This window comes from Macrobrachium rosenbergii, chromosome 16 (genome assembly GCF_040412425.1).
Source record: "Macrobrachium rosenbergii isolate ZJJX-2024 chromosome 16, ASM4041242v1, whole genome shotgun sequence".
Taxonomy (NCBI): domain Eukaryota; kingdom Metazoa; phylum Arthropoda; class Malacostraca; order Decapoda; family Palaemonidae; genus Macrobrachium; species Macrobrachium rosenbergii.
Window position 1 is genome coordinate 22,314,459 of NC_089756.1, and position 27,123 is coordinate 22,341,581.

At 35.8% G+C, this 27,123-nt stretch overlaps 2 protein-coding genes and 1 long non-coding RNA gene across 3 annotated transcripts; 2 read left to right on the forward strand and 1 right to left on the reverse strand.

Annotated features, from left to right (window-relative positions):
• The first annotated feature begins 2,914 nt into the window (after positions 1-2,914).
• Positions 2,915-4,494, forward strand: LOC136846903 (putative inorganic phosphate cotransporter). Its single transcript, XM_067118156.1, has 3 exons — positions 2,915-3,021; positions 3,555-3,781; positions 4,339-4,494. Exons 1-3 carry the CDS (start codon positions 2,952-2,954, stop codon positions 4,492-4,494), a joined length of 453 nt encoding a protein of 150 aa, XP_066974257.1. The 5' UTR covers positions 2,915-2,951.
• Positions 4,495-5,404: 910 nt separating this feature from the next.
• LOC136847181 (uncharacterized) lies at positions 5,405-7,327 on the forward strand. The gene is made up of 2 exons (XR_010855644.1): positions 5,405-6,387; positions 7,079-7,327. It is a non-coding gene; the product is annotated as an uncharacterized lncRNA (long non-coding RNA).
• Positions 7,328-9,777: 2,450 nt separating this feature from the next.
• On the reverse strand, positions 9,778-26,835 carry LOC136846904 (sialin-like). Its single transcript, XM_067118157.1, has 10 exons — positions 26,626-26,835; positions 25,239-25,346; positions 18,730-18,926; positions 18,317-18,553; positions 16,746-16,832; positions 15,714-15,923; positions 14,760-14,934; positions 11,748-12,028; positions 10,651-10,783; positions 9,778-9,891 (listed from the first exon to the last, which is right to left on the reverse strand). The coding sequence occupies exons 1-10, from the start codon at positions 26,669-26,671 to the stop codon at positions 9,851-9,853; spliced, it is 1,515 nt and encodes a 504-aa protein (XP_066974258.1). The 5' UTR covers positions 26,672-26,835; the 3' UTR covers positions 9,778-9,850.
• Positions 26,836-27,123: the final 288 nt, after the last annotated feature.

Genomic DNA, 27,123 nt, shown 5'->3' on the forward strand with positions numbered 1-27,123 from the left:
TTGATAATTACTGGAGCTTGCTCACTTTAATGACAAGATATGCTATGTGTTATTTTGACATTTTTATATATCATTATTGTTACCAACTCGTCATAGTTTAAACTTATGATTCTCGAATGGCCGTGTCAAAGAACTGCTTCCGGACAATTGTTTTCTTTATATATATATATATATATATATATATATATATATATATATATATATATATATATATATATATATATATATATATATATACTGTATATAATGTATATACATGTGTGTCTGCGTGTGTATTTTCAAATATATATATATATATATATATATATATATATATATATATATATATATATATATATATGCAAATATTTTGGGAAATGAGAGAAAAAGTCTATCTGAGCAGAAAATGTTCAATAAACATTTTAAGGCTTCGTTTGTCGGTGAGGAGAGTTTTTAAAATAACCGCTATCGTTAAACGTCAAGTAAGATGGCGCATACGGAATGTCGGAGTGAGTAGTCAGGTATTTTGGGGGAGGGCTGATGAAGCACGCTGAGGCAGCTGGATTGCTAGCCTTTTAATTACGATTTTTCTCTCGCAGGTTATTGAAAAATGTACCATTACAGTTCCTTCAACTAGTAATTCACCTGTGAACAGAATTCGTATAATTATTTTAAAGACTAACTTTACGTATCAAGAAAGTAGTGTAAATGTTGCTCGGCAACATTTATTTGTATCGGCAATTCTAGCGCAAACTGTCCTGCCGCCTCGCACGGAATTGTTGAATCACGAATCAGGACTAGGCCTGCGCCTATGCTGAATGCTGGCAGTGACAATAATCATGATAAGGGGAATGCAGGTAGGGGGATGCTGCACTTTGAATAATGTCATCTTTTTACCTCCTTCGATTGCAGTATAGGATACCTTTGACGGGAAGAATGAAGACGTTACTGTATGAACAGGCTACCTTTAACAGGAAAGAATGAAGACCAGTTTTACCCGTATGGACAGGCTACCTTTAACAGGAAAGAATGAAGACGATTACTGTATGAACAGGCTACCTTTAACAGGAAAGAATGAAGACGGTTACTGTATGAATAGGCTACCTTTGACAGGAAAGAATGAAGACTATTACTGTATGAACAGGCTACCTTTAACAGGTAAGAATGGGGACGATTACTATACGAAAAGGCTACCTTTGAGAGGAAAGAATGAAGAAACTGAATTTTCCATAATGTTTCCATTCTTTTTCATCTGGCAGAGACGAAAGCGTTTTCATAGGTGAGCTTTTTCCTTTGATTGGTGGGTGATGAATACTTCTGATGGAGAAGGAGATTTTGATAATACAATTTGAATCTTTGACCGGTGTGTAATGAGTAGGCCTACCTTTGATGGAGGGGAGATTCCATTAGTCTTGCTTTTCTTTTTTTTTATCGGAGTCCAGTGAATACCATTGACAGAGAGAGAGAAAGTTTCAAAGATGTATGCAATTTTTCCTCTTTGTTTTGTATCTAAAGAATACATTTGATTTGGAGGTTTTTTTTTTTTTACATCGGCCTAATCGCCGATTTCCTTTGTTGATAACAGTGGAGTTCACAACCGTGTAATATAGAAATGGAAATTTTGCAAAACCCATAAATAAACATTATATCTGCATATTCCACATAACTGAAAGGGTAAGGCATTGTCTCCTTTTTTTTACTCTCAAAATGAATCAGGAATTTGACACTGTAACCTGGACACGTTCTCTTATCTTGGCGGAAAATTGAGACCGTTTAGAGTAACAAGCGAACTGATCAACTCCATCCCTCTCCCCACATCCGTGACTACTCCTACCCGTTTAATGATAACGGTTATTTTAAAAATTAACCTCACCGACAAACGAAGCCTTAAAATGCATACGTTCATAGAACATTTTCTGCTAAGAATGACTTTTCCTTTCATTTCCCAAAATATTTGCATAAACTCGTGTTACACCCTGTATACATATTAGGTGAGGTGTATGAACAACACATGTAACTTTAGCATATAATTTATTTAAATATGAATGCATATAATTTATTAAAATATGAAAGTCTATAATTTATCTAAATATGAAAGTATTTTTGTTTACAGAGACAGTAACAAAAAATCCAAACATATCTATATCGTTTTGGGCTCATTCCATGGCTGCACTTTGTCCGTTCCAAACATCAAATATGCCGACCCTCCAATGAAGTAGGCCAGGTGGGTCTTGTCTACCAGTTAGTGTTCCTGAAAATGATTGCTTATATTTTGGGGTGTGTTTGTGCCATTGGGTATGGATGCACTTTTGCAATCATGCACTTCGTGCTCTACTTTTTGCCACACACAAATATATATATATATATATATATATATATATATATATATATATATATATATATATATATGTATGTATATATATATATGTATGTATATATATATATATATATATATATATATATATATGTATATGTATATATATATATGTATGTATATATATATATATATATATACAAATATATATATATATATATATATATATATATATATATATATATATATATATATATTTGTCATAAATGTAAACGTGATCAGAGTGTCACTTGAGGCCACGAGGAATGTGTAAAAGGAAATGGCATATTGTTAAGTATTTTTGTGTAGTTAACACATGCCCCGAAAATGTGTCAAGCACACGAAAGTACTTGGCGCTCGGCCGTTTCTTTTTAAACGTTTCCTGTGGCTTCAACTCATATATATTAATGTGTATATATATATATATATATATATATATATATATATATATATATATATATGTATGTATGTATGTATGTGTGTGTGTGTGTATGTGTATGGTGAGCGAGACCTTTTGAAATAATGCCAAGATTTCTCTGTTATTTCTTACCTATCCTATTAAATAAATAAAACACTGACCACATTATCCGTATTCGTGCCAGGACCCCTCTTTCCTTCCATGTTCATTCTCATGGCAGCTTGGATACCTCCGAAGGACAAAGTCAGCTTCGGCTCTATAATTTTCGTAGGTAAGACATTAAACTCATGAGAATTTTCTAATACAAAAGACAATGACGCAGAGACCCTATAATCTTACCTAGCCCAGCCAGAAAATAAAGAAAAAGGATGTGAATGAAGAAGAGTGTGGTTTAGTCACATGATAGAGCTAGTTCCGCCGTTTGTAAGACAGAGGTTAGGAAAATGAAAGCAGATAGAAAGTTCCAAAGCTGTGAATATTGATGGGCTAATCTAGTGCTATTCACTGATATCAATGAAACTGCTAATTGTTTGACAATGTTAGTGGTCCTCCAGCAGTTCATTATTTTTTTTTATTTGTTTGTCGAAGTTTGATGACTCATTTTCTTTGTTAATTTCCTTTCTTGTGTCATTATTTAAACGGGTACAAGGATCGAACATTTTGCTCTCAAGGAACCAGTCTAATGTCTAAGTTTTATGCTAATTTATTATCCTAAGGCATTATTTCAATTCCAGATAATGACATTTTTCCTCGAAGGAAAAAAAAGGATATTTTCTATATTCCCTATCCTACTATTCTCTTCAGGAGAACACCTGGGCACGGTCATTTCAATGGGCTTGGGGGGCGTGATGTCAGGCTCCGATTTCCTTGGCGGATGGCCGTCCGTTTTCTACGTGTTCGGAGCCGTAGGTGTACTCTGGAGCGTAGCCTGGTTCATCCTTATTCGCGACCAGCCTGAGAGGCACCCTTGGATATCATCCAAGGAACTAAGTTACATAAGGTCTAATTCACCCACCGTGAAGTCATCAAAGGTAATGGTGTTCGAGGTCCCCTATATCTATTTTTCGATCGAATTTTACGGACAAAAAGTAGAGAGACACATGTCTAATGATGGAGCATTTAAATTTTGTGTCAAAAAGGTACCATTAAAAGTGACATGTTTAGAGTGAGAGAAATCCTTTGGTGACGATGTATCTTGCTTGTTGAACGTGCTTTTGGATTGGAGTGAATGAACTGTATGGAAAAACCGTAGGAAACCTAAGGATATATTCTTGGAACTTTCAATTCAGTGTTCGTCTGTAGCGCAATGCTGACAATGAACGGAAAGGAAAACTTGTAAAGACTGGTGAAAGGTTGGAGAAATTTTCGTAGAATATATCGTCAACATTATCAAGAAGAAAGATATAGAGGTGGATGAATGGTTAGAGAAGTAGATAATAAAATTAAAATTAATATTAATATAAATATGAGCCATGAAGAATTAATATATTCAGTGTATTCTTAACAGCTCCCGTGTTCCAGTTGCCTTTCTGTTGAAACTAGGATCAAGCATTTATTCCTTTTATTTTATGCTTTTGAATCGTTTCAGGCTCTGAAGGTCCCGTGGAAGGATATAGCCACATCGGTCCCCCTTCTTGTGTCTAATTGTCTTTGCCTTTTGGATGGCATGATTCTTCACCATCTGACTGAGATCCCTACTTACCTCAATAATATACAACACTTCGACTTGGCAAGTGTAAGTTGATGTGGAAACACTGTTTTCTGTTACCTCTCAAGTTTGTTATGATTTAATTGACCAGCGAGTCATTCTGTAACTCATTTATTAAAAGGCATGAACTATATTTTTAATTATATCATCCTCCTGTGGTCATGTCAAAATGTTCATTAAAGACAACCATAAAACTGTATTTTGTTTATCGTAATACATAATAGTTTAGTGTTAACTATGCTTATTCGTACCTAATTATTTTTATTACTTTCAGAACAGCGTACTTTCTGCTTTACCTTACGTGTGTGTACCGCAACCAGCCGTTTGTTTGGAGCCATTGCAGATAAGATATCCGAAAAATGGCTCAGTATGAAAATGACAAGAAAATTGGCTACGGGTAAGGTAAGTTTCCTGCACAGTTACAAATAAAGGTATTTTATTTTGCGACTGTCCTGCTCAGAGCAACACACTTTGGTCATTGTACTTCCAGTACATAGTCCAGAAAATGTCCTTGTCGTTTTCCTTCTTTTTACTCTCTCTGCAGACATGACATTAATGTGAGTGATAGAAGGATTTTTTTATTATTAATTTCATCCTGCATTCGGTAATGATTCGTATCTTCTTCTTTGACTTCATTTTATGAGTGTTCCACTGGCATTTTGACTTCTAGACCTGACCCTAATTTCATCTTATGAATGAAGATATTGAATAATATATATATATATATATATATATATATATATATATATATATATATATATATATATATATATATATATATATTACGTTTTAGATCAAGAAAACTGTTAGCTTTATTTTTGACAAGAATCTTTGTATTTTATTGTTCTTTGATATAAGAACGTAAAGACTATTTTTACTAACATGAGGCGTCCACTGAAACTTTCAGAAGGAATTAGGCTGAGATAGATTAGCTAAGTCTGTCACCATCAGTTAGATATTTGGAATGATTATCTTGTTTTCATGAAACTGGCATTCACTCCAAGATTGCAATATAGTTACATTTCCTTTTATATTTCTTAATTAATAAACCATGAACCTGTGCATTTCAGTTTCGACAGTCGTTGCACAGTCATTGGTGGTGTTTTATTTATAATACATTCAGCTCTTTAAAAACTTTTATAGTGTCTCATTTATAAAAAAAAAAATATACGTTTGATATGCCTTTTAGTTATCAATGTCTATTAGTTATTCTGTGTGTGCCTTTCATTGGTTATCAGCTGGCCAACAATGAATAAGGGTAAAAGACTCATAAATTCAGTTACCAACTACTTTAACTTATTTTCATGGATCTCTGCTTATCCTATAAAACCGTTATTTTTTCAGTATTAGAAATGATTAGATTCACATAAGTGTGAGAAAACCATAACTTTAGTTTCGAGTTCATTTCTTGTGAGTTAACAGGTCAATTTTGGCGGCCAGCAGAAGTGTAAATTATAAACTACGTTTGAGAGATTGGATCAGTCTTACAATTCGACTGAAGACATCACCAGAGATGCCAGTCTGTTGCGAGAAACCACTGATTTCAATTACCAGCTAACTCCAAAGTTGTCATGTGTGTGTACTCCACCCGCAGAGGTACTTTTCAAATTTCAGACACCATCATAACTAACAGCTAAGGATGAGATCCTTCAATGCAGGTCCCAACTAATTTCGTGTATGTCCACAGGTCTTTACTCATCTTGCGTATGCCTAATAGCCATGTGTTTCGTGGACTGTAACGCAACGTTAGCAATTGTGTTCCTGTGTCTAGCAGTGGGTCTCAACGGAGCCAAGTACAGCGGGGCTTGTGTAGGTGAACAAGACATCTCCCCTAACTTCGCCGGAGTGTTGAAAGGAATGGTAAACTCTATGGCCTCCATCGTTGGAATTATCACTCCATTGGTTGTAGGAGTGATTACTACTGGCAATGTGAGTCTAACGTTAGCAAATGGATTTTCAAGGTGACAACTGCCCCGTAGAGAGGTAGTGCTGTCAGTGAACCTCATGGTGTGCACTGTAGACATTACTTAATGTTCTTTGCCGTGTCTCTACGGCCCCCAGCTGCAACTCCTTCCGTTCCTTTTACTCTTCCATCTTAATTTCCATCCTCCCATAACAGCTGTTTCATAGTACAACTGCAATGTTTTCCTTGTATGACACCTTGACCTTTTTATTCAGTTTCTTTTTCACCGTTGAATGACCTCTTATGTCCCAGCGCTTGGCCTTTGGCCTGAATTGTATATTCTATTCCAAAATGACAACTGATTGTACGATACGCAAATCTAAGGCTAGTCACACAGGTACAAATAGGTAACTTATTCAATAACATAACACTGGAGTAAGGGTTGTTTGCATTACTCATAAATGAACAAGTACTATGAATCTGCTAGACTTTTATTTACCTGTTTCTTAAGGTAAATGGCTCACTTGATGTAAGTAAACTATATAGATAATTTTAGTTAATGCATTCAAGAAACATGGGCATTTTAACACATTTTGAAGCAAGCTAACTCAAAATCTGAGCTACTCTCGAAACATTCCAGTTATAGTCGATCGTTTTTTAACCATCCCATGGAACTATTGCGTTTAATGTAATCTAATACCAGCGTTTCTCTCTCAGGAAACACTGAGCGCCTGGAGGATTGTTTTTGGAATCTCGGCGGTGGCCTACTTCATCGGAGGGTCGGCATATTTGATGTTTGGGACGGACAAAATGCAGCCATGGAATGAGCCCAAAAGGAAATAGATATGATAGGATTTTTTTTTACTGGCTGGAAACAAAATACTTTTATATTTAAATAAATTATAGACTTACATGCTTTAATAAATTATACACTCTCATATTTAAATAAATTATATGCTAAAGTTACATGTGTTGTTCATACACCTCACCTAATATGTATATATCAATATCTCTCTCTCTTTCAGTACCTCTATTCCCTAATTTTCGAGGATTCTGAACCGTTTTATTTCAGTGGGTTCAAATACTTTTGAACCTTTCTTCGCATGGACTTGGAATAACTTCAGACATCTCTTCCCAATAAGTTCAGACGATTTTGAACCCCTCTTCTCACAGGGTTCAAATGAATGAATACCTCCTTTCATATTCTCTTTCTTCCATCTTACTTTCCACCCTCTCCTAACGATTGATTCATGGTGCAACTGCGAGATTTTCCTCCTGTTACACCTTTTGAACCGTTTGCTGTCAATTTCTGTTCCAGCGGTGAATGACCTCATAGGTCCCAGTGTTTGGTCTTTGGCCTAAATTCTATATTCAATTCAGTTCAATCGTAATGTTCCCTTTCTTTTTATAAAATTAGAAGAGCCAACGAAAGCCTTCCATCAGACTTTGGTGAACTGGAATGGAATCCGAATGAACATTTGCAATTGGGCGAGTTTTTCCACAGCCATAAAGGTCTGTAACTTATCAGCCTCAGTTTAAATGAAGCCACAAATAAAGTCTTGGTTCGTAGTCAAATAAAGTCATCTAAAAATTGGAGGAGAATTATACATATATATATATATATATATATATATATATATATATATATATATATATATATATATATATATATATGTATGTGTGTGTGTGTGTGTGTGTGTGTGCGTGTGTGTGATGAATGTTTGACACTGGCACCCTCATCATAGCCATCGATTCAAGTACGAGATACTCGGAATGAATATGAATTTTCCGTGTCTGGCAATAATCTAGTCCTTCTATGTAACTGCATATGAAGGATCAAAATGAAAACTTGCATAATTCTCGTCCAGTTTTCAGATGACTTTATTTGACTTTACGAACCAAGACTTTATTTATGGCTTCATTCAAACTGAGGTTGATAAGTTTCAGAACTTTATAGCTGTGGAAAATCGACCAATTGCAGATGTTCATTCAGTGTCCATTCCAATTCAACAAGTCTGACTGAAGGTTTTCAGTTATCCTTCTGTTTTCGGATGAGGCAGTAGGTAGATCAGTTCAATAAACGGAGGAGGAACACGAGAAATGATACGTAGAGTTAATAAAGAGGAAATGCGATAATCTTGCACTAGACGCCTATATTATAGGGCATAGTGCAAGTCACAATAACGCTCGATCTAACAACCCTCTCAGAATACTTCTTTGTTATTCCCATTTGATACTGCCATTTTGATTCTGCCATGTTGATTTTGTGATGTTGATTCCGCCATTTTGATTTCGTTATGTTGATTCTGCCATTTTGATTTTCTTCTGTTGATTCCGCCATTTTGATTTTATGTTGATTCCGCATTTTGATTTTCTTATGTTAATTCCGCCATTTTGGTTGTGTTCAGAATCAAATGGGGATGTGGAAGCTATTTGCCATCTTCTAGTGAGGCTATTAAAAGACACGAAAATGTAATTATCATGATTTTAAGGTCACATTTATTCCAGATTAAATTTAAAGGTTATTTTTCCAGATCAAAAGTTAGCTTGACAGGTTGAATTTGGCCCCGGTAAAGAGTAATAGTCATCTCTCTATTTTTATCATTCATATTCAACTGATTTTCATACGAGAAACATCATCCTGTCACCAAGAAAGCCACATTCAGTTTCTTAGGAACTTATTTAGAATATATAATGAATATAATGAAATCATTATTCTTTGCCCGTTGTTCAGCATCATATAATTAAAATTATTTTATTGATTTCTGTGGTTGTTCTCTTACGAAAGATAATACGCATTGGAAAACAATAAGACTGAATGACATTTATGTTGTATATAATGATGATAATAATGATTATGCATTAAACTTTATTTTCGGAAAATGTTCGATGAAAAATTTCATGTAGAAACTAAACATATTAAAAAAATTATTATCATAATCACAAAGGGACTATTCGTACACATACAAATAATTATGATAACAAAAATAATGATAATAATAAGTCGCAATAATATTCATTATTTTTGTTACAAATTATAACGTTTAAAATTTACTATCATTATTATTTACCTTAAGACATTGCTAAACTCTATATTTACAAGCATCGACATGGCCCACGTATAGATGCAATTATTTTACGGAATGTTATCAAGAGACTTTTAAATATTTATGGACCTTTTGTTATACTTAAAGAAAGATTTCATCTCGGAGTAAACAAAAATAACTGCGAACATGTGCCATTTTATTGCTGACCGTTCGGAATAAATTGAACCCACCGTGAATGAAGAAAGGGGATGCATGCTGAATTCTTAGAAAGTGAGGTTCAAAATCATCTGTTTTATTGGGAAGCGAGATCTGAAGTTGTTCCAAATCCCTGCGAAGAAAACTCAAAGTATTTGAACCCACTGAAATACAGTTCGGAATCCTCGAAAAGCAGGGAATGAGGTGCAGAACCTTCTTCATCTCCGCGCCAGAGGTTCAATGAAATTCACGTGTAGATCACTCTGGGGTTTAGGGCTTGTTTTTTTTCTGAAATCAAAAAGTACAACATCAGTCTGAGAGTGCTTTCAAGGAACAGTTTTTTTTTTCGTAGGTGACTTTCACGTGACAGGTGCAAACATTTAATTTAAGTAATATCTGATTATGATACTAATTGTCATGCTGACATATAATTAACTGGAATCTATTGTTAAGGTTTGTAGACGGTTCCTCGTCCATCACACCGGCCTTCTATCAATGCTTTGGATAAGTTTCCTCTTGTTCTTTAGAAACGTACTAAAATACTTCCGTAATTCTTTTTGAAAAGTGGTATATTTTAAGCAACTGATTATTGACTATACTAAACAACTTATTAGGGTAACTCGGAAAAAATAGGATGGTTATTAAAAGCGAGACCATTCCAACCCCAGAAATTTAACTTTGAAACTCCAGTTGCGGAAATCCATGAATATTTTTCTCCATTTTCACTGTTCTCTTCGTATCACAAAAAACACAGCTGCGTTAGACTATTAAGAGTATCAGAAAGTCCTTTTCAGCGATTTGACAAGCTCATGCAGGAATGCATTGCTACAGACATGCTGAAGGTAATGAAAGTATTGCCACTTATGGGACACAAACAGCAACCACACTCACAAACACATGTATGCGCTCTCGCACAAGCACACACACACACACACACGTACCAAAATCTTAATTCCGTTGTATATATCACGGGGAAATCTATAAAAAGAAATATCATCATCATCCACAGAAATATGCAACGATGAAAGAAAAAAATGTAAAACAGACCTTTTTCTTTTTCCTCTTTTGGGAAATTCCAGGGTTGGACTTTGCTTGTTCCAAAGAGCAAGAAAACTGTGCAGCTGACGAAGTAGGTCACAGAGGTTGTCAGGAACACGGTACGCCAGGCCCCTATTGTTTGCTAAGAAATGAAAGCAGAGGACGTAAGAAAAAAAAATGCTAGCAAACTAACAAAAAATTCGATTTCTTGACGGTAGGTTGCTAGGGCACGATACTGAAACCATCAGACATGTTGTCCGCAATTATTATCTACAAGTTCAGAAGGAAAAATGAACTGCGAAGGTTTGTAAATTCTGGAGAATGAAGAAAGATGTATTCTGAAGTTTTTGCCATAATGCGTTAGCATTGGGAATAACAAAAAATCTCAAGTAATATTATGCTATAGGGCATTTTTATTTATGATCAAGAAAACCCGAATAGTGTGTGACAATACTTCAAAGGGAATTGAATTATTTCAGTAAAAAAAAGTCATTGGAGAAGTCTAGCTGCTGCTACACCATTTTGAACTATAGGTGAAAAAAAAAAAAAAACTCCTAAGGCAAGTGATGTCTCATTAAAACATCCCCGCTTACGTACGTGGAACTTCCAAGACAGGTGTGACATTACATCACATCAAAAGCTATTCAGATGACCGTGTTATGACGAAGTGATAATAAACGAATCAAACACTCGAGATAAGCAACGCTATTTCGTAACATTATGATTTATAATCACAAAAATAAAAAAATGAAGATGGCTGCCTTGACCATGACCGCCATCAGCATATTTTCAAGGGTGGGGGCGGGGGAGGCAAATCTTAACACATGCATGGACAGTTGCTGGTATCAAGCAGATAAACACTTTTGACCCTTTGAATTAGCAGGCTGATTCCGGAAACAGTATCAGCGCCTGCATTTTCTTTAATGAATAAAACAATTATATATATATATATATATATATATATATATATATATATATATATATATATATATATATATATATATATATATATATATATATATATATATATATATTTCAGGATTTCAGGGGTGGGGGCAGTGCCGCCCCCTTGCTCATACGTGCGGGCGCTCAAGGCCTTGACTCACATTATTCGAAGTGACGAGTCCCGTGATGAGAGGCGCCACTATTCCTGACACGGCTCCTACAGCGTTCGTGATGCCCTTCAGCGCCGCCGTCAGGTTAGGTGCCATGTCCTGCTCAGAGAGGGCCCCTCCGAGATCACTGCAAGCACTGATTCCCACCGAAAGGCACAAGACAATTATGGCCAGCGTCGAATTGCAGTTGACGAAACACATTGCTACCAAGCTGAGAGAAGGCACGTACATACCTTTGCAGAGAGACACAAAAATATTGGAACCTCTATATTCTGGAATGAAGACGAAGATCATCAAAATTTTTAGTGTCTAGAGAAGCAAATCATAATAGAATTATTGAGATAGGTTCGAACATGGAAGCAAAACGTTACAGGATTATTGAGATAGATTTAAAAAGTAAACGGCGTGTGATTCTAGTCTGTGTATGAAAGGAAAAAGTCTTATCTTTTGAAAGATTTAAACAGTAAACGGCGTGTGATTCTAGTCTGTGTATGAAAGGAAAAAGTTTTATCTTTTAAAAGATTTAAAAAGTAAACGGAGTGTGTTTCTAGTCTGTGTATGAAAGGAAAAAGTTTTAACTTTTAAAAGATTTAAAAAGTAAACGGAGTGTGTTTCTAGTCTGTGTATGAAAGGAGAAAGATTTATCTTTTAAAAGATTTAAAAAGTAAACGGCGTGTGATTCTAGTCTGTGTATGAAAGGAGAGATTTATCTTTTAAAAGGAATTATGTACGAAGCACTTATACAGTAAAAGAGGGTGAAGAGAGAGGGGTGGGGGAGGGGGGCATCGTTGTGGGTCCCATGAACAGGAGAGGGGGGAGAGGCACAAGGAAATGACGATAAAAGATGGGCAAGTGTGTGTGTGTGTGTGTGTGTGTGTGTGTGTGTGTGTGTGTGTGTGTGTGTGTGTGTGTGTGTGTGTGTGTGGCGGGGTGTTTGGGTGTTCTCATACAGAGAGAACAGGTAAAAATAATCATGAAGCTACAAATGTCGCTTAATATCAAATTCACGCTACCTCGGGCATGTGAATTTGATATTAAGCGACATTTGTAGCTTCATGATTGTATATAAATCACGGTGTGATATAAAAAATTTCAGGTAAAAATAAATACATGAAAATGAATAATTATACGAACTCGAGATGTAACGAAAGGAGACAGACTACACACTGCATCAGAACTACGAGAAAGAAACGGCCTTCGATTTAAAAAAAAAAAAAAGATTAATGAAAGATCAGACTGGAGAAAGTGTTCATAGGTTGTTAATTAGAAATCTGTGAGTTAAGTGAACATTCGCATGTTATTTTCTCTCTATAATCACCCCATAGTAGTGAGAACTTTATATATAAATTATATATATATATATATATATATATATATATATATATATATATATATATATATATATATATATATATATATATATAAAAGTTTCACTATTTGAGGTGCTTCTAGAGTAAATAACAAGTAAATGTTCACAAATACATTTTCTTTAAATTGCCATATAATACATATATACAGTATATATATATATATATATATATATATATATATATATATATATGTATGTATATATATATATATATATATATATATATATATATATATATGCATATGCAGAAGAGAGAGAGAGAGAGAGCTTGGATATCATTTGCTATCTCACCAATTGCAGTGAACAGCTTCCTCGCAGACGTGACAGACAATCTCGTTTGGTGATTAAAATGTCGACGGTCGCACCCCAGACAAGCGACACGAGAATGCCAATGAGGTCGGAAGAGCAGAGGTCAGTCCCGTCTGCAAAGAGGAAAAAACGTCACGAAATAAACGTCTCTGTTGGCGGTCAAGTCAGTAGGCCCACATCAGGTCCTCTACTTCCCTACACATCTTAAATTCCCTGGTGGTATGAGTAATAGTGTGGACGGAAGGCTGGGTTTCTTTAAACTAACCAAGAAAATAAAGAAAACTGGAATGACGTTTTCAGTGTTATGGCCTGATTGGATTCACGAATGACGGGGTACACACAGAAAAAAAGAAAAAAGGAAAAAGACATTATAAATAAATTTCAAGGAGAATAAATGGAGTTGATAAAAAAGAAGAATAATCTGGCTGAAAGGAAGCACGGAATTAGAGGCGATAGGGATGAATAATCAAGATTTACAGCGTTAGAAGGGAAAACAAAATCCAGACAAATAGAATATGGATTTCTAAGACCTGATATTCTGTCAGTGGTCTTACCTACCTCATTGAAAAACCCCACCGTAAATCAGGAGACACTACCAGCTTAAACTGGTGTTAAAAAACCTAAGGTTTATAGGAGAGGAAAATAAAGATAAGTTACTAAAATGCTTCGTTTGTAAAATTTAAAGCACCCTGATAATAAATGTGCTGAAAAGCTTTGAACTCCTACACAGAAAGGTCTGGATAAATACTACCCAGGAAGTTCAATATAGAACAGAAGAAAATCTAAGACAGTAACAGGTTTCGCCATGAAATCTGGTATTCTAACCCTGCTTTGGTTTTCCTTTGTACTGGTAATCTCTTTTCAAAACGTCGAGTGTTCAATTTCAGTTCTTTTTAGTTTATATTTTCCTTTGTTCCTTAGCACAAGTAAGGGGCTATCGCTGCAATAAAGCCATTATTTTGACGAGAGTGAACTAAATGAATTAATTAAATGGCTTCTTTGGTCTTACCGTAACCCAGTGCCACTTGCACCAGACTCCTGCAGTCTGTTTAAGTTTCCAAGCATTATGGCTTTGGCAACTAGAACTAACGCTTTTTGGCACCTGATACAGGTCACCCATCTGCAGACTCACCTGGTCTAGGTGCTTCAGTAATCGAGAGATTAGAGGTGTCCAACATCCTTTGGTGGTCAGTGTCCACCCATTCGACCACTATTCGACCCAACAGTACCTTATTTCACTCACAGGAAAAACTATAGTGAAAGACAAACCTGTAAAGTAGCTGAAACCTATAAAGTGATCTTAAGCGTACTGTAGGTATGCTAACCATTGGGTAAACCTAATTCTCTTACGTCTGCTGACCCGAAGTGTTGTATGTTTTTCAAATAAGTGGGAATTTCTGTCAGGAAAGTGTAGAATCCGAAACTGCCTCCCCAGGCGATAACAATCAGTGTCCAGTAAGGGACGGAGGTGAAGATCTCACGCCATGGGACTTTCATTCTCTGAAAAAAAAAAAAAAAAAAAAAAAGTGATTGAAGAGAGTATGTAGGGAGTCACTGAAGACTTCACTTTCTTAACATTCTTTAAAAACACCCTTGACCCTATGGAATTTACGTTTTCCTGTATCTTAACTTGACAATTTTTTTAAACAAGACGTTTGTGTGATTTTGGCATGACTTATTATATATTGTCCTCTTCATCAGTTCAGACTAAACTCTTGGTCGATAATTCACCAAAATGAAGTGGCAAAGGGCATTTCAAAGTTTAAGCCTCTGGTGGTTAGAAAAATAAAAAGCTCACATGAAATCCTTGGCTACAAGACCTTAATATTCTCTTTTGCTTCTGACAATATGTGAGGCTGAAATTCTATTTTCTCTTCAGTAGCAATTCCAGAATTGACGAGTCTGAAATTCCTGACTGAAATTATTTATTTCATATTTCCCAATTAGCTGACAATGGGCGAGTCTTAAATTACTAACTGAAATGACTAGGTACAGTTTTTTGTTTATTATAATGGTGCTGACAAATGATGAACTCAGTCCATAACTGAAATGCATTGGTATTTTCCCTTTTAAATATACTGTAGTAGTACTGACATGAGGTGAGTCTGAAACTCCCGATTTCGTGGCAATAATATTCCGTATCTCAACCACAGTTGTTCTAACGCTAAACAAGTCTGAAATATCTAATTACAAGGACCTGGTAACTTGCTATTACGACAATAGTTTCAGCATGAGATGGGACCAGAAATTAACCGACTATAAAGAGTTCCCCTTTTTACCATGGTAGTCCTGACAGTAGACCCATTTGCCTCGATGTAACGGAGTTCCTCTTTAGATATCCTGGGGTGCTTCTGGGGTGAGTCCCGCATGAAAATGAGCCATGGAATACACCACAGGATTCCAAGGATGCCGAAGACGTAGAAGATCGACGGCCATCCTCGAGAAGTCGATTCGTTCATCAAGCCACCGAGACAGAGCAAGGATCGTGCCTATGCCGACTCCTTGGAGGAGAAGGAAGGTAGATTACATAATTTTTATTTATTCATTCATTTGTTTATTCACAGATATTTATTTATATGTCTACTTATTTTAAACATTTATTTTATTTATCGCTCTATTTGCCATTATGATATCCTGGCGTTATGTTCTGCTCAGGCTTGCTTCGAAAGCTCATGATGATCTAGGCTTATTCTGTGTTGAAGTTTGCACTTTCTGGATAATAATAATAATAATAATAATAATAATAATAATAATAATAATAATAATAATAATAATAATAATAATAATACGTCGATTCACTGATTAATAGGTTATCCATGATGAGGACTATGACAAATTTATGAACTGGATATATTTAAAGATACAGGCTATGGTCAGATACTGGAAACACAGTATAAAGTTTTCAATTCTAAGTGACATAGAAACTTGACTTGCGGATCTTGGTTTTCCATACTTTACTTATGTTTCATTTACTTTAATTTCTTCTTCTGTTAACGAAAACACACACTTTAATAAGTTAGATGCATGGTAATGGGTATGAATGCGAATAATCAGCCGAAAACCACGAAAATGAGGCGGAAAATCAGTTTGTTCATGCGTAAACCACCTTAGCATGTCTCTATAATACCCTCCACAATTTCCCCCAGACGACTTCTAGCGCCTGATGAAACAAAATATAAGAAACAATAGGGAAACTTACAATAAAAAAAAACACACACACACACAAAATAGTTACATTTTAACTAAAGACTCACTGGCAAGTTTTGCAACTGGGAGGCCTAATCCCCTGACAAATCGTGAATCACCCTTACCTGGAAGAGCACTGACGCAAAGCAGGCTCTATCCTGGGGTGGGTTCCAGGTTACTAGTAAGTTGTGCATGCACGGAAACGCAGGGCCCTGGGCAATGAAAGTGAATCAGCAGGGGTAAAGGAAGTATGTTTGAAAGATGCACCCAACTTGATGTTATAGATTACTCAGAATGGGAACTTTCAAATTGCTAAATGTCATAAAGGCCTACAATGATTGGCGTTCACTTCATTCCGCTGGTATTAATGCTTTGCTAGTCCTTTTATATGGCTTGTGCACTGATTTAAGATCATGCTAGTTGAAAATTAACATTTCACTGTAAAGACGACCTACAGACCAATAGAATATCAGTTCATTTGAATTCTCTAGCATCCCTTTTTTAAAATTGTGTTAAGACGATTTATCATCACACATTCCTCTTGTTTACGTGCCGAATAACACTGTTACCAACGCTGCTGACTTTCGTTACTACTGTATGTTTAGAAATGACTACCACTTACATGAGAGAGAGAGAGAGAGAGAGAGAGAGAGAGAGTTTTTCTTTAAACTTGCAAAAACGAAAGAGGCTACAATTTTAGATCTGGCTCAACTAAATTTGCAGTTGAAAATATCATTGAAAGATTAAAACTACTCTTATTCTAATAGATGGCGTGATGGTAAATATATCATGTGCTTCATTTACATAAACGTTATAGTTATTTATAGTTGAGATAAAAAGATGTCTTTGCGTGCAGTACTCAGCTTTTCTTTCAGTTATATCTAAAACCGTTTCACGTAATTGATGATGAAATGATTCCCATTTAATTACAAACTGTTAGTTTTCACTGCCATGCCTTTTTTGAAACTGTGTATGGAGTTGTAAATTTATTTTGCTACGTATATTTACATAACCAACTCAAAAAAGACCCACGCTGTCTTGTACATCTGCTTTTGGCTGAGTTGTTATAATAGTAAGGAAGAAGAGAGGCTTGCAATCTGCCTCGAATATCAAGAAATGTTTCCAAGTAAGAACAGATACATAAAGCTCTAAGAAACGAACTGATTTTCAACAAAGATAATTTTATCCCTCTTTAATCATTCTTTTGCTGTAAACATATTATGCTCTCAGGTAAGAATGGTTATAAAAGGAATACTGTAAGATAAAAATGTATCATGTCACTGATATTAATAATACTACCCAATCGAGTGTTATTATTATATCTATGATTAGCCATGCATTACCTAGCTCTGTCCGCGCCAAGCAGGCCCAAGCTATTGGTGCGAACGCCAGTTGCCCTGAACCCACCATACGATAAACACGCTCTGTTATAAACCAGCAACACGGGAATAGTGCCTCTTACCTACCCTGCCCGTAAAGTGTACTATAAATGCGCAGTAATATTCAGCGAGAACCAATTCTTCTTTGGTCTCATAAATATAGTCACATCAGTTAAGAAGATAAGCGGGAAGAATGAAAGACTAAATCGAACCAATTCTTGCAAAGCGAATCAAGTGGTTTACTTGTTATGACGTCATGGCCAAGACGTTTCTTAGTTATAGACAAGGCAAGTGACGAATAATGGAAAAGTCCCTACCTGAGCCAGACCTGAAAGGACTCTTGCCCCGATAAAGAGACCGATGGAAGTCCTGGCGCAGATGGGAGATATGATGCTCACGAGGGAAGATAAGAAGACGCTGAAAGTCATCACGAGGCGAGAGCCATAACGTTCGACGGCGAGACCGCCGAAGAAGTTGGAGACGGCGTAGCCGTAGAAGAAACAGCCCAGGAGGATGCCCTGGGTCGCCTCATCCCAGTGGAATTCGCCTTCGTTCTGTTGGTGAGGACGCATTTTTTTTTTCTTTCTGTCAAAAGTAATCTTTTCAAGGTGGTTTCTTTACCAATATGGCGGCAGTGAAATTAGCTTTCATTTTGTCTGTTCCAGTAGTTAAAAGAGATTAAATTTCCGTTATATAATGAATAAAATATCAATTACACTTTTCAACTAACCGTAGCGTCTCTAGACGTGGCGTTCCAGTCCGGAGGGAACGGGCAGATCTCGGAGTTGTTTCCTGCAGAAGAGGAGGAATTAACAGCAACCATCCCCACAATCGCTATGCTCAAGTTGGTCCGGTTTAGGTACGTGACGCATAAGCCTGTGAAGCCGAGGACCACCAGTGTGTGTCTGCAACCCCATCCTTTCGGCTCTGTAAGGCAAAAGAATGTACGTAAATTCATGTGTATGTATATATATATATATATATATATATATATATATATATATATATATATATATATATATATATATATATACACACCTATATACACATTATATTTATATATACAGTATATATATATATATATATATATATATATATATATATATATATATATATATATATATATATATATATATATATAATATATATATATATATATTCACGATTTGTACACAGTACCTGGTTAATACACAACTAATCACAAAATTCAAAAATTTACCTCATTTCAGCCAGATACCTGAACTCTCATAACAATAAAAATTAAGACTGAGTACTCTAAGGGTAACAGTGATCCCTTAAAAAGCTTATTAATCATGTGAAAAATCAAACTAAGTTTATCAAACTAAGTGTGAGGTACCAACAATTAAACAAGAAATATACTAGAGCAAAGGGGCATTACTCCATCAAACAACTTTAACTGTTTCCCTGGTCTTAATTCAGTTCAGCAAAACTAAAGGAACAAAACATGTTTATCACTTTGCCGTATGCACACAATTAATTCTATTCACTGGTGGTCAACAAATGAAACTTTTTTTTTAACTTTAAATACAAAAATTTATCTTTAAATTCAGAATTTATAAATAGAATTCACAATCTGAAAAATTTTACCATTACTTGAAAGAACACAAAAATTTAATTAACTCCTGAGTTAAATTATTAAACAAAACTAAATCACAAAACTTCAACTTATCCGGAAATTAAATTAATCAAGCAAAATTCAAACTATCAAGAATTACTCAAAATTTGAAAAGAAAATCTTAGTAAATGAAAATTAAATCAAGTATGCAGTGTTAAATTATCAAGAAATATTTAAAATGCTAAGTAAATAAATGTTAAATCACCAATATATAAAATGTGAAAAAATAGAGATTGCAAACACAATAACACGCAAAAATACACAAAAGATTTACCAATAATAATTTCACTAAGGCAAAATTTCCCTAATATACCTTATTATACCATAGTAATAATAAGTAAAATTCACTTTAACTTACACAAGCATGTGAAAACCTTTGCAAAATCACTTGAAATACAGCTGCTCGAGATTCACAAAACTTTTTTTGTCATGCACTGTTACAACTTTTCCTATATTCAGATCTCAAAAGCTAAGATTAATACCAGTGACCACACTAACACTGCGTTAATCATTTCTCTCTTTTGAAGAAAGAGATAGAGAGAGCCAATAAGAATGATCTCTGAAAGTAGAGTGAACAAACTTTAGGATTCCAGCAAGAACTGAAACAATCAAATGACGTCATTATTGAGGCATTTTGGGAACGAGGTATGAGAGAAAGTTCTAGAAAAAGGAATATGACATCACTTCCAGCAAAACGTTTTGGGGCCAAAACTAATGCATTAGAACAATACGTGATTAGAGCAACGCAATCTTAAACACGATGCAATTGCCATGTACTTCAGTGCAACACTTTTTCATATTTTTCAAAAGGTACATGTTTTTACCAGAAAATCATATAGAACACATGTAATGTTGCAAAACCATTACTCTTCTTCTCATATGGGACAAAACTTTTACAGAAATCTTAACACGACCAAAACAGACTGCAACTGGCTAATTATGATTGGCATGTTTTAAAAACAAAACAAAAAACCTGAGTTGGTTTCCAGAATGGAGCGGCTATTGTTATCTCGACCTGTCAACACATAACCCAACACAAAGCGCTCGCTTATCTTAACTGATGACAGATGGCACATCTGGTCTAAAACTCGTATCTCTCTTTCCCGCTACTACACTATTATCAAAAAAGATATTAATTCTAAATTGCTCTGTTAAGTTATTTAAATCATTAACTTTTTTGAGATCTCACATCACACTACATACGATATTTCAACAATTATTATTATTACACATAACACATGATAAATAGAAGCGTAATATCAAAACTATGGAAAGATATACATTTTACAAGGCAATATCATGAAATTCCTCCCCCCCAGAAGATTAGTTATCCCAGGTTTGAATCGTTGGAGAATTAATTAAATTTTGTGCTGTTGACAAGTAATAGTAAATTTTTTAGAATGTGAATTATAGTTATAATTTTGAATTCAAAAATAAATTTTCGCATTACAATTTTAAAAACAAGTGTTTCATTTATTGACTGCCAGTGAACAGGATTAATTGTGTGCACAAGGCACAGTTATAAACATGTTTTGTTCCTTTAGCTTTAGTGAAGTCAATTAAGACCAGGGAAACAGTTAAACTTGTTTGATGGAGTGATGCCCTTTCACTCTAGTATATTTCTTGTTTAATTGCTGATACCTCACACTTGTTTTGATAAACTTATTTTGATTTTTCATGTGATTAATAAGTTTGTTAAGGGATCACTGTTACCTTTAGAGTATTCAGTTGTAATTTTATTGTTATGAGAGTTCAGATATCTGACTGAAGTGAGGTAAAATTTTGAGTTTTGTGATTAGTTGTGTAATAACCAGGCACTTGGTACACATCGTGACAATAGGATTTTTGGTGACCAGACCCGGGAAAATTATTTGTAAGGGGAAATCTTTTCACTGGTAAGAACACTTGAACTTGCTGTCCTACACTAAAACTTCTTAGCTTAGTTTTAGCATCATATCTTCTTTTCATTTTCTCTTGAATTATTTTTAGATTTTCTAAAGAGAATTTTCTAATTTCTCTTAACCTTTTCCTCAAATTCTTCACTTATTCTCCTTGGATTTCCTCTTGATTTTCTTCCCAGTTCTCTGCAAGAATCTTCAATGGACCTCTCATGTCTCGACCAAAAAATCATTTCATTTGGTGAACATCCCATACTTTTGTTGATAAGCATTCCTAACTTCAAAAAACATCAAGGGTAAACCAGCATCCCATTCTCTTCCTGATTCATAACAATACTTAGTTAACATACGTTTCAATGTCTGGTGGAACCTTTCCAAGGCTCCTTGAGTCTCTGGATGATGAGCAATTGATAACTGTTGTTTCACTCCTAACAAGTTCATCACATCCTGGAACAATTTTGAAGTAAAGTTCTTTCCTCTATCACTTTGCATAATTCCTGGTACTCCAAACTTGGAGAAAAACTCCACCAAGTTCTCAGCAATTACCTTTGCACTTATACTTCTTACAGGAATTGCCTCAGGATACCTTGTCACTGGACACATTAATGTTAACAATCAATCATTACCTTTCTTTGTTTTCGGAAGCGGCCCAACCACAACTATAATCACCTTCCTAAAGGGTTCTCCTCTAACTTCTATGGGTTGTAGGGGGAGCTTTCTGAATGGTTTCATTCGGTTTTCCAGCTATCTGGCAGGTGTGACGTTCTCGACAGAACCTGCTATCATCCTTGTGAAGTCCAGGACAAAAAAATACTTCATAATCTTCTCAACAGTCTTCCTAATTCCCGTATGTCCAGACTCATGCGATACTGCTACCACTTGCTTCTTCAATGGATATGGAATCAGAATTTTATGATATTCACCCCATTCAGCAATTTCCTGGTATATCTGCAGGTCGATGCTTCCTCATTAGTAATCCTTCCTTCAGATAATAACAGGAAGGAGTTTATTGCATCTCTTCTTGATCCACAACTCTGAAGAAGAAATCAGCTAACGTTGTATCCTTCTTCTGCAGTTCCATTAGCTTTTCTCTAGTCACTTGACCAACTTCAAGGGCTGTACTCTCAATATCTGCTATCTCTGCTACTGTAGTTTCACTACTACCTGCAGGAATGCTGACTACTCTGAATCTCTTCAAGAACAACAGGATCCTCTTCTTCTTGGGAAATCTCTTCATTGCTAACACTAGGGGAAACTTCACTTTCCTGGAACAGCTCTTCTAAGCTCAAAGATCCTCCACTTGATCCTTCTGGTGCCTGTGAATCCTCAGTTTCTTCACTTGCAGATGTAGTTCTCTTCATACTCCTGGTAGTTACACAGCTTGGAAACAGGTGGGGATTTTCCTTCTCTAAATGTACCATAGGACTAATCCTCAACGGTTTGTCTGTCACTATAGGACAAGGAACAAATGGTGCACCACCAACTTCATTACCTAGTAAAACATGTACACCTTCAACAGCTAGTGAGTCCTTTATGGCAAAATCAACATTCCCTGTTATCAATTCACAGGACAAATGCAAGCGGCATATAGGAATTACCTCTTCTCCTCCTATACCCTTCAAAATAACTGAATCTCCAGTGAGATTCTTCTCCAACTGTGGGTGAGCACCACAAACTACCATACTATGGTTACTCCCCGTGTCATGTAATACCTTGTCTGGTACCTGCACACTCCCTCCTTGAGTTGTCAACATACCTTCATAGATATATGGCTTAAAAGCATCCGAGCTGCTCAGCCACTCACTGCTTGAGGTTACATTTCCACTGGTTGCTAAAAACTCAGCTTGTTTAGTCTCAGTCTTCTCCACACTGTTCTTTGTAGTTGGTTTCACCTGGTTACCTTTAACCACTTGACCAACTGTCTTGGTCTGCTGTTGATTCTGATAACAATCTCGACTGTAGAGTCCTGCTCTTCCACACTTGAAGTATCTGTCTTGAGAAACTGGATGATGAGGATTTAAGATAAGATTGCTGAGGGGTATTACCTGGCTTTGCACTGGTATTGCCACTAGAACGATTACGAGTAGTAATGTTCCTGAAATTTGGATGAGACCTAAAACCTGTGTGTTGTTGGTTCTGGTACTTGACATTATAATTCCTTTTGCTACAAATGATATAGTCCTCACTCAGTGCAGCAGCTTTGTCAAGCTTCTTAACCTCTCTCTCTCTCTCTCTCTTAAATAGGCTCGTATGTGTTCAGGAATTCCTCTAAGATACTGCTCTAGGACTACTAACTCCTCAAGTTCGCCCATAGATTTAACTTTAGCAGGCTCGAACCATTGTTTGAAACATCTTACTTTGTGGGCATAATCCAAGAAAGTCATCTTGTCATCCTTTCTCAAAGATCTGAATCTTTCATTGCAATATTCAGGGGTCATCTGGTAAACTTGTAGTACATTGTGTTTGAGTACCTTGTGCCCTTTACACTGATCAGCTGATAAGGCTAAATAGGCACTTCTTCCTTTACCAATGAGAACACTCTGTAACAAGACAGACCATTTATCTAATGGCCAACCCATACCTGAAGCCACTTTTTCAGTGATCAAAAAACCCATCTGGAGCTTCTTCTGTAAACTTTGGAATTAACTTCTGCACCCTTACTACACCAAATGCAGGCTCCCGAGTACCTTGGATAGGGTTAGACAGTGTTACAGGTACCTTGGAGTGAGCTTCTATTAATTTCATCTTTCATAATCTTCTCTTTCTCTTTCTTCTTCTGCTGCTTTTCCTCTTCTCTTTAGTATCTTTTCTCTTTTCTCCCTGTCTTCTCTCTCTCTCTTTCTTCCTGCATTTTCTCTCTTTCAGCCTGCATCTTCAGCTTAATCGAACTTTCTTCTGCTTCTATGCGTCTAAGCTCTACCTCTGCTTCACTTTTCTCTTTCTTTTGCTCTTATTCATAAACTCTGCCTCAGCTGTGTTCAACAATTCTTGTGCCTCTCCTAACTCTTCATCTATTTTACCAGAGTCCATCAATGCTTGGATTGCAATACATCTGCTTTGTGCCTGAATCATACCACTAGACACATTAACCCTACATGCCACTACTAAAGCAGTCCACTGTGCCTTAGTCGGGTTGGATTCAGATAACTCTTGGATATTATTAATTCTAAATTATGCTGTTAAGTTATCTAAATCATTAACTCTTTTGACATCGCACTACATACGATATTTCAACAATTATTATTATTACACATAACACATGATAAATAGAAGAGTAAATACATCAAAACTGTGGAAAGATATACATTTTACAAGGCAATATCATGAATATATAGATATATATATATATATATATATATATATATATATATATATATATATATATATATATATATATATGTGTGTGTGTGTGTGTGTGTGTGTTTGTGTGTGTGTGTGTGCATTTGTTTATATGGACTTTAGATAAAGATTAGTCAAATTTTTAGAAACACATCATGTCTCCATTACAAACTGTGAATAAAATTACTCAAACAGCCAGACTCAGTACTAAACTAAAGATAAAAGCAGGTAATCATCATCGTCATTAAATTCTTATAACATTACTAAAGCGGCGAGATACCACATTTACCAACTAATACGACAGTTAACTGGTTTGAAATCTGAAGACGAGAATACCACAAAAAGCCAGCTCAAAAGTGGACCTACGGGGAATCGAGAGAATGTCTCCTTGTTTCGTCACTTCGGTAGAAATTGAGGAGACTCGACCCCTATCCTTGCTGCTGGAAACGTCATCCTCGTCGTCGAACTGGGCTCCTTTTTGTAATGGAAAGAAGAAGATTTTTAATAACTACCATACCAGTGTACCAGTCGAAATGTAAACGTTCAGAAAGCCTCTTCGTCGCTTTCTTTGAGGTGCCATTATAAAGACAAAGCCTCAGCCTTGAATATGAACCTGAACCTGAGGGCTTCGATGGATCCGTTTCAAAGGCAAATCCCAATCACTGTTGCTACTACTACTACAATTACTACTACTACCGGTTACATTCCTAAAAAGAATGGCATACAAGAAGTAGTCAATCTCTAGCAGAATACAAAACCGTTCTTGCGTATTTGCGAGGTATATTTGTATAAAGATACGCAGTTCTGTAACCATAATTGACTTTTTTTTAAGTTAAACAGATGCTAATAACGATATTTTATTCGCTTTATATAAATACTACTGGGTACCACAAGCAAAATGTTATACACTATGTGGAGGAAAGTTAATAATAATGTCGTTTAAAACATCTTTTCATTATAATGATATAAAGGACCAAGATAGTTATTACAACAATGGCAAGTGATCCGCTTGCAATATGTTCACCGCAGATTGTCGACAACATACTAATCAGCTTTGTAATCGTATGTATCATTCTGTGCAAATCCGTGATAGTCTCTCTCTCTCTCTCATTTATACCGTCCATGGCGTTCCCTTATTCTGCGAACCTTGCTTTGTATTCTAAGGTTCTTTCAGCTTCTTTTCCAAAAAATCTTGGCACATTTCGATCAACAACCGTAACAAATACGGCCCGAATAGTATAGACTAGAGAAGGAGGTATTTGCAGTGTGTTTGCTTATTGCCTGACATATGCAAAAACATAACTTTTAGGAAATTCACCTCTTCAGTGAAGTACTCTTCTGGTAATTTTGATACTGAATGATATACTTCCTTCTCTTACTAAATTATGTTTTCATTCTTATGGGGATCCGTTACTCTAGAGTCTGGGCAGATAGATGTATTTGGAAACTTCACTCAATCTCCCAGTAAAGACATTTCTCTCTCTCTCTCTCTCTCTCATAACGAAGGGGATATAGTCCACATCAGCTTTTAACAGTTACTCGCTCCACTGAATATCATTAATTGGACTTTTCTCTGAAATACACAAACCATGGTTTTAAATTATACACAAGATGTTAATGCCAAGTTTTCACTACTACTACTACTGTTGCTGCACTACTTCTAGCATTATTATTATTATTATTATTAAATCCGAGCTTTGTACCTTTGCGAGTTGTCTCACTTCAATACCATCAAGATATTCAAACAACTAACCTTTATTACAGTGGCCTCCGAGAGCCCCGGAGTTCTCCATCTTCATGGACAACTGCTCTGTAACTGCTTTGCACTTGTTCTGCAACTGCTGACTGGGCTATACCTCTCGCCTTCGTCTATCAGGTGACGGTGGCACTTGCTGTCACGCGTCTAGAACTTGCGCACACTTCGAATCCAGGTAACGACAGCAGTATAAATAATAGCGAAGTTGAACGCTCTTACGCCGTGATATGCATGGTGGCAATCGGTATCTCGATTTCGGGAGAAAAAAATTATTGTTATCTATTTTACTCCGATTTTTTTAGATTGTTCGAGTGTGGCGAAGGTTACCAGAAATTTTTTTCCTCGTGTTCTAATAATGCAGTTGAAATACATTCCAGTGTTTATATCATTCCAATATTTATATCAGTGGTGCGACGGCCAAGTGCAAACTTTATCTGGATGACAATCAACGATGCTAAGGCAATGCAGAACGTCATTTATTTAAAAGCTTCCTTG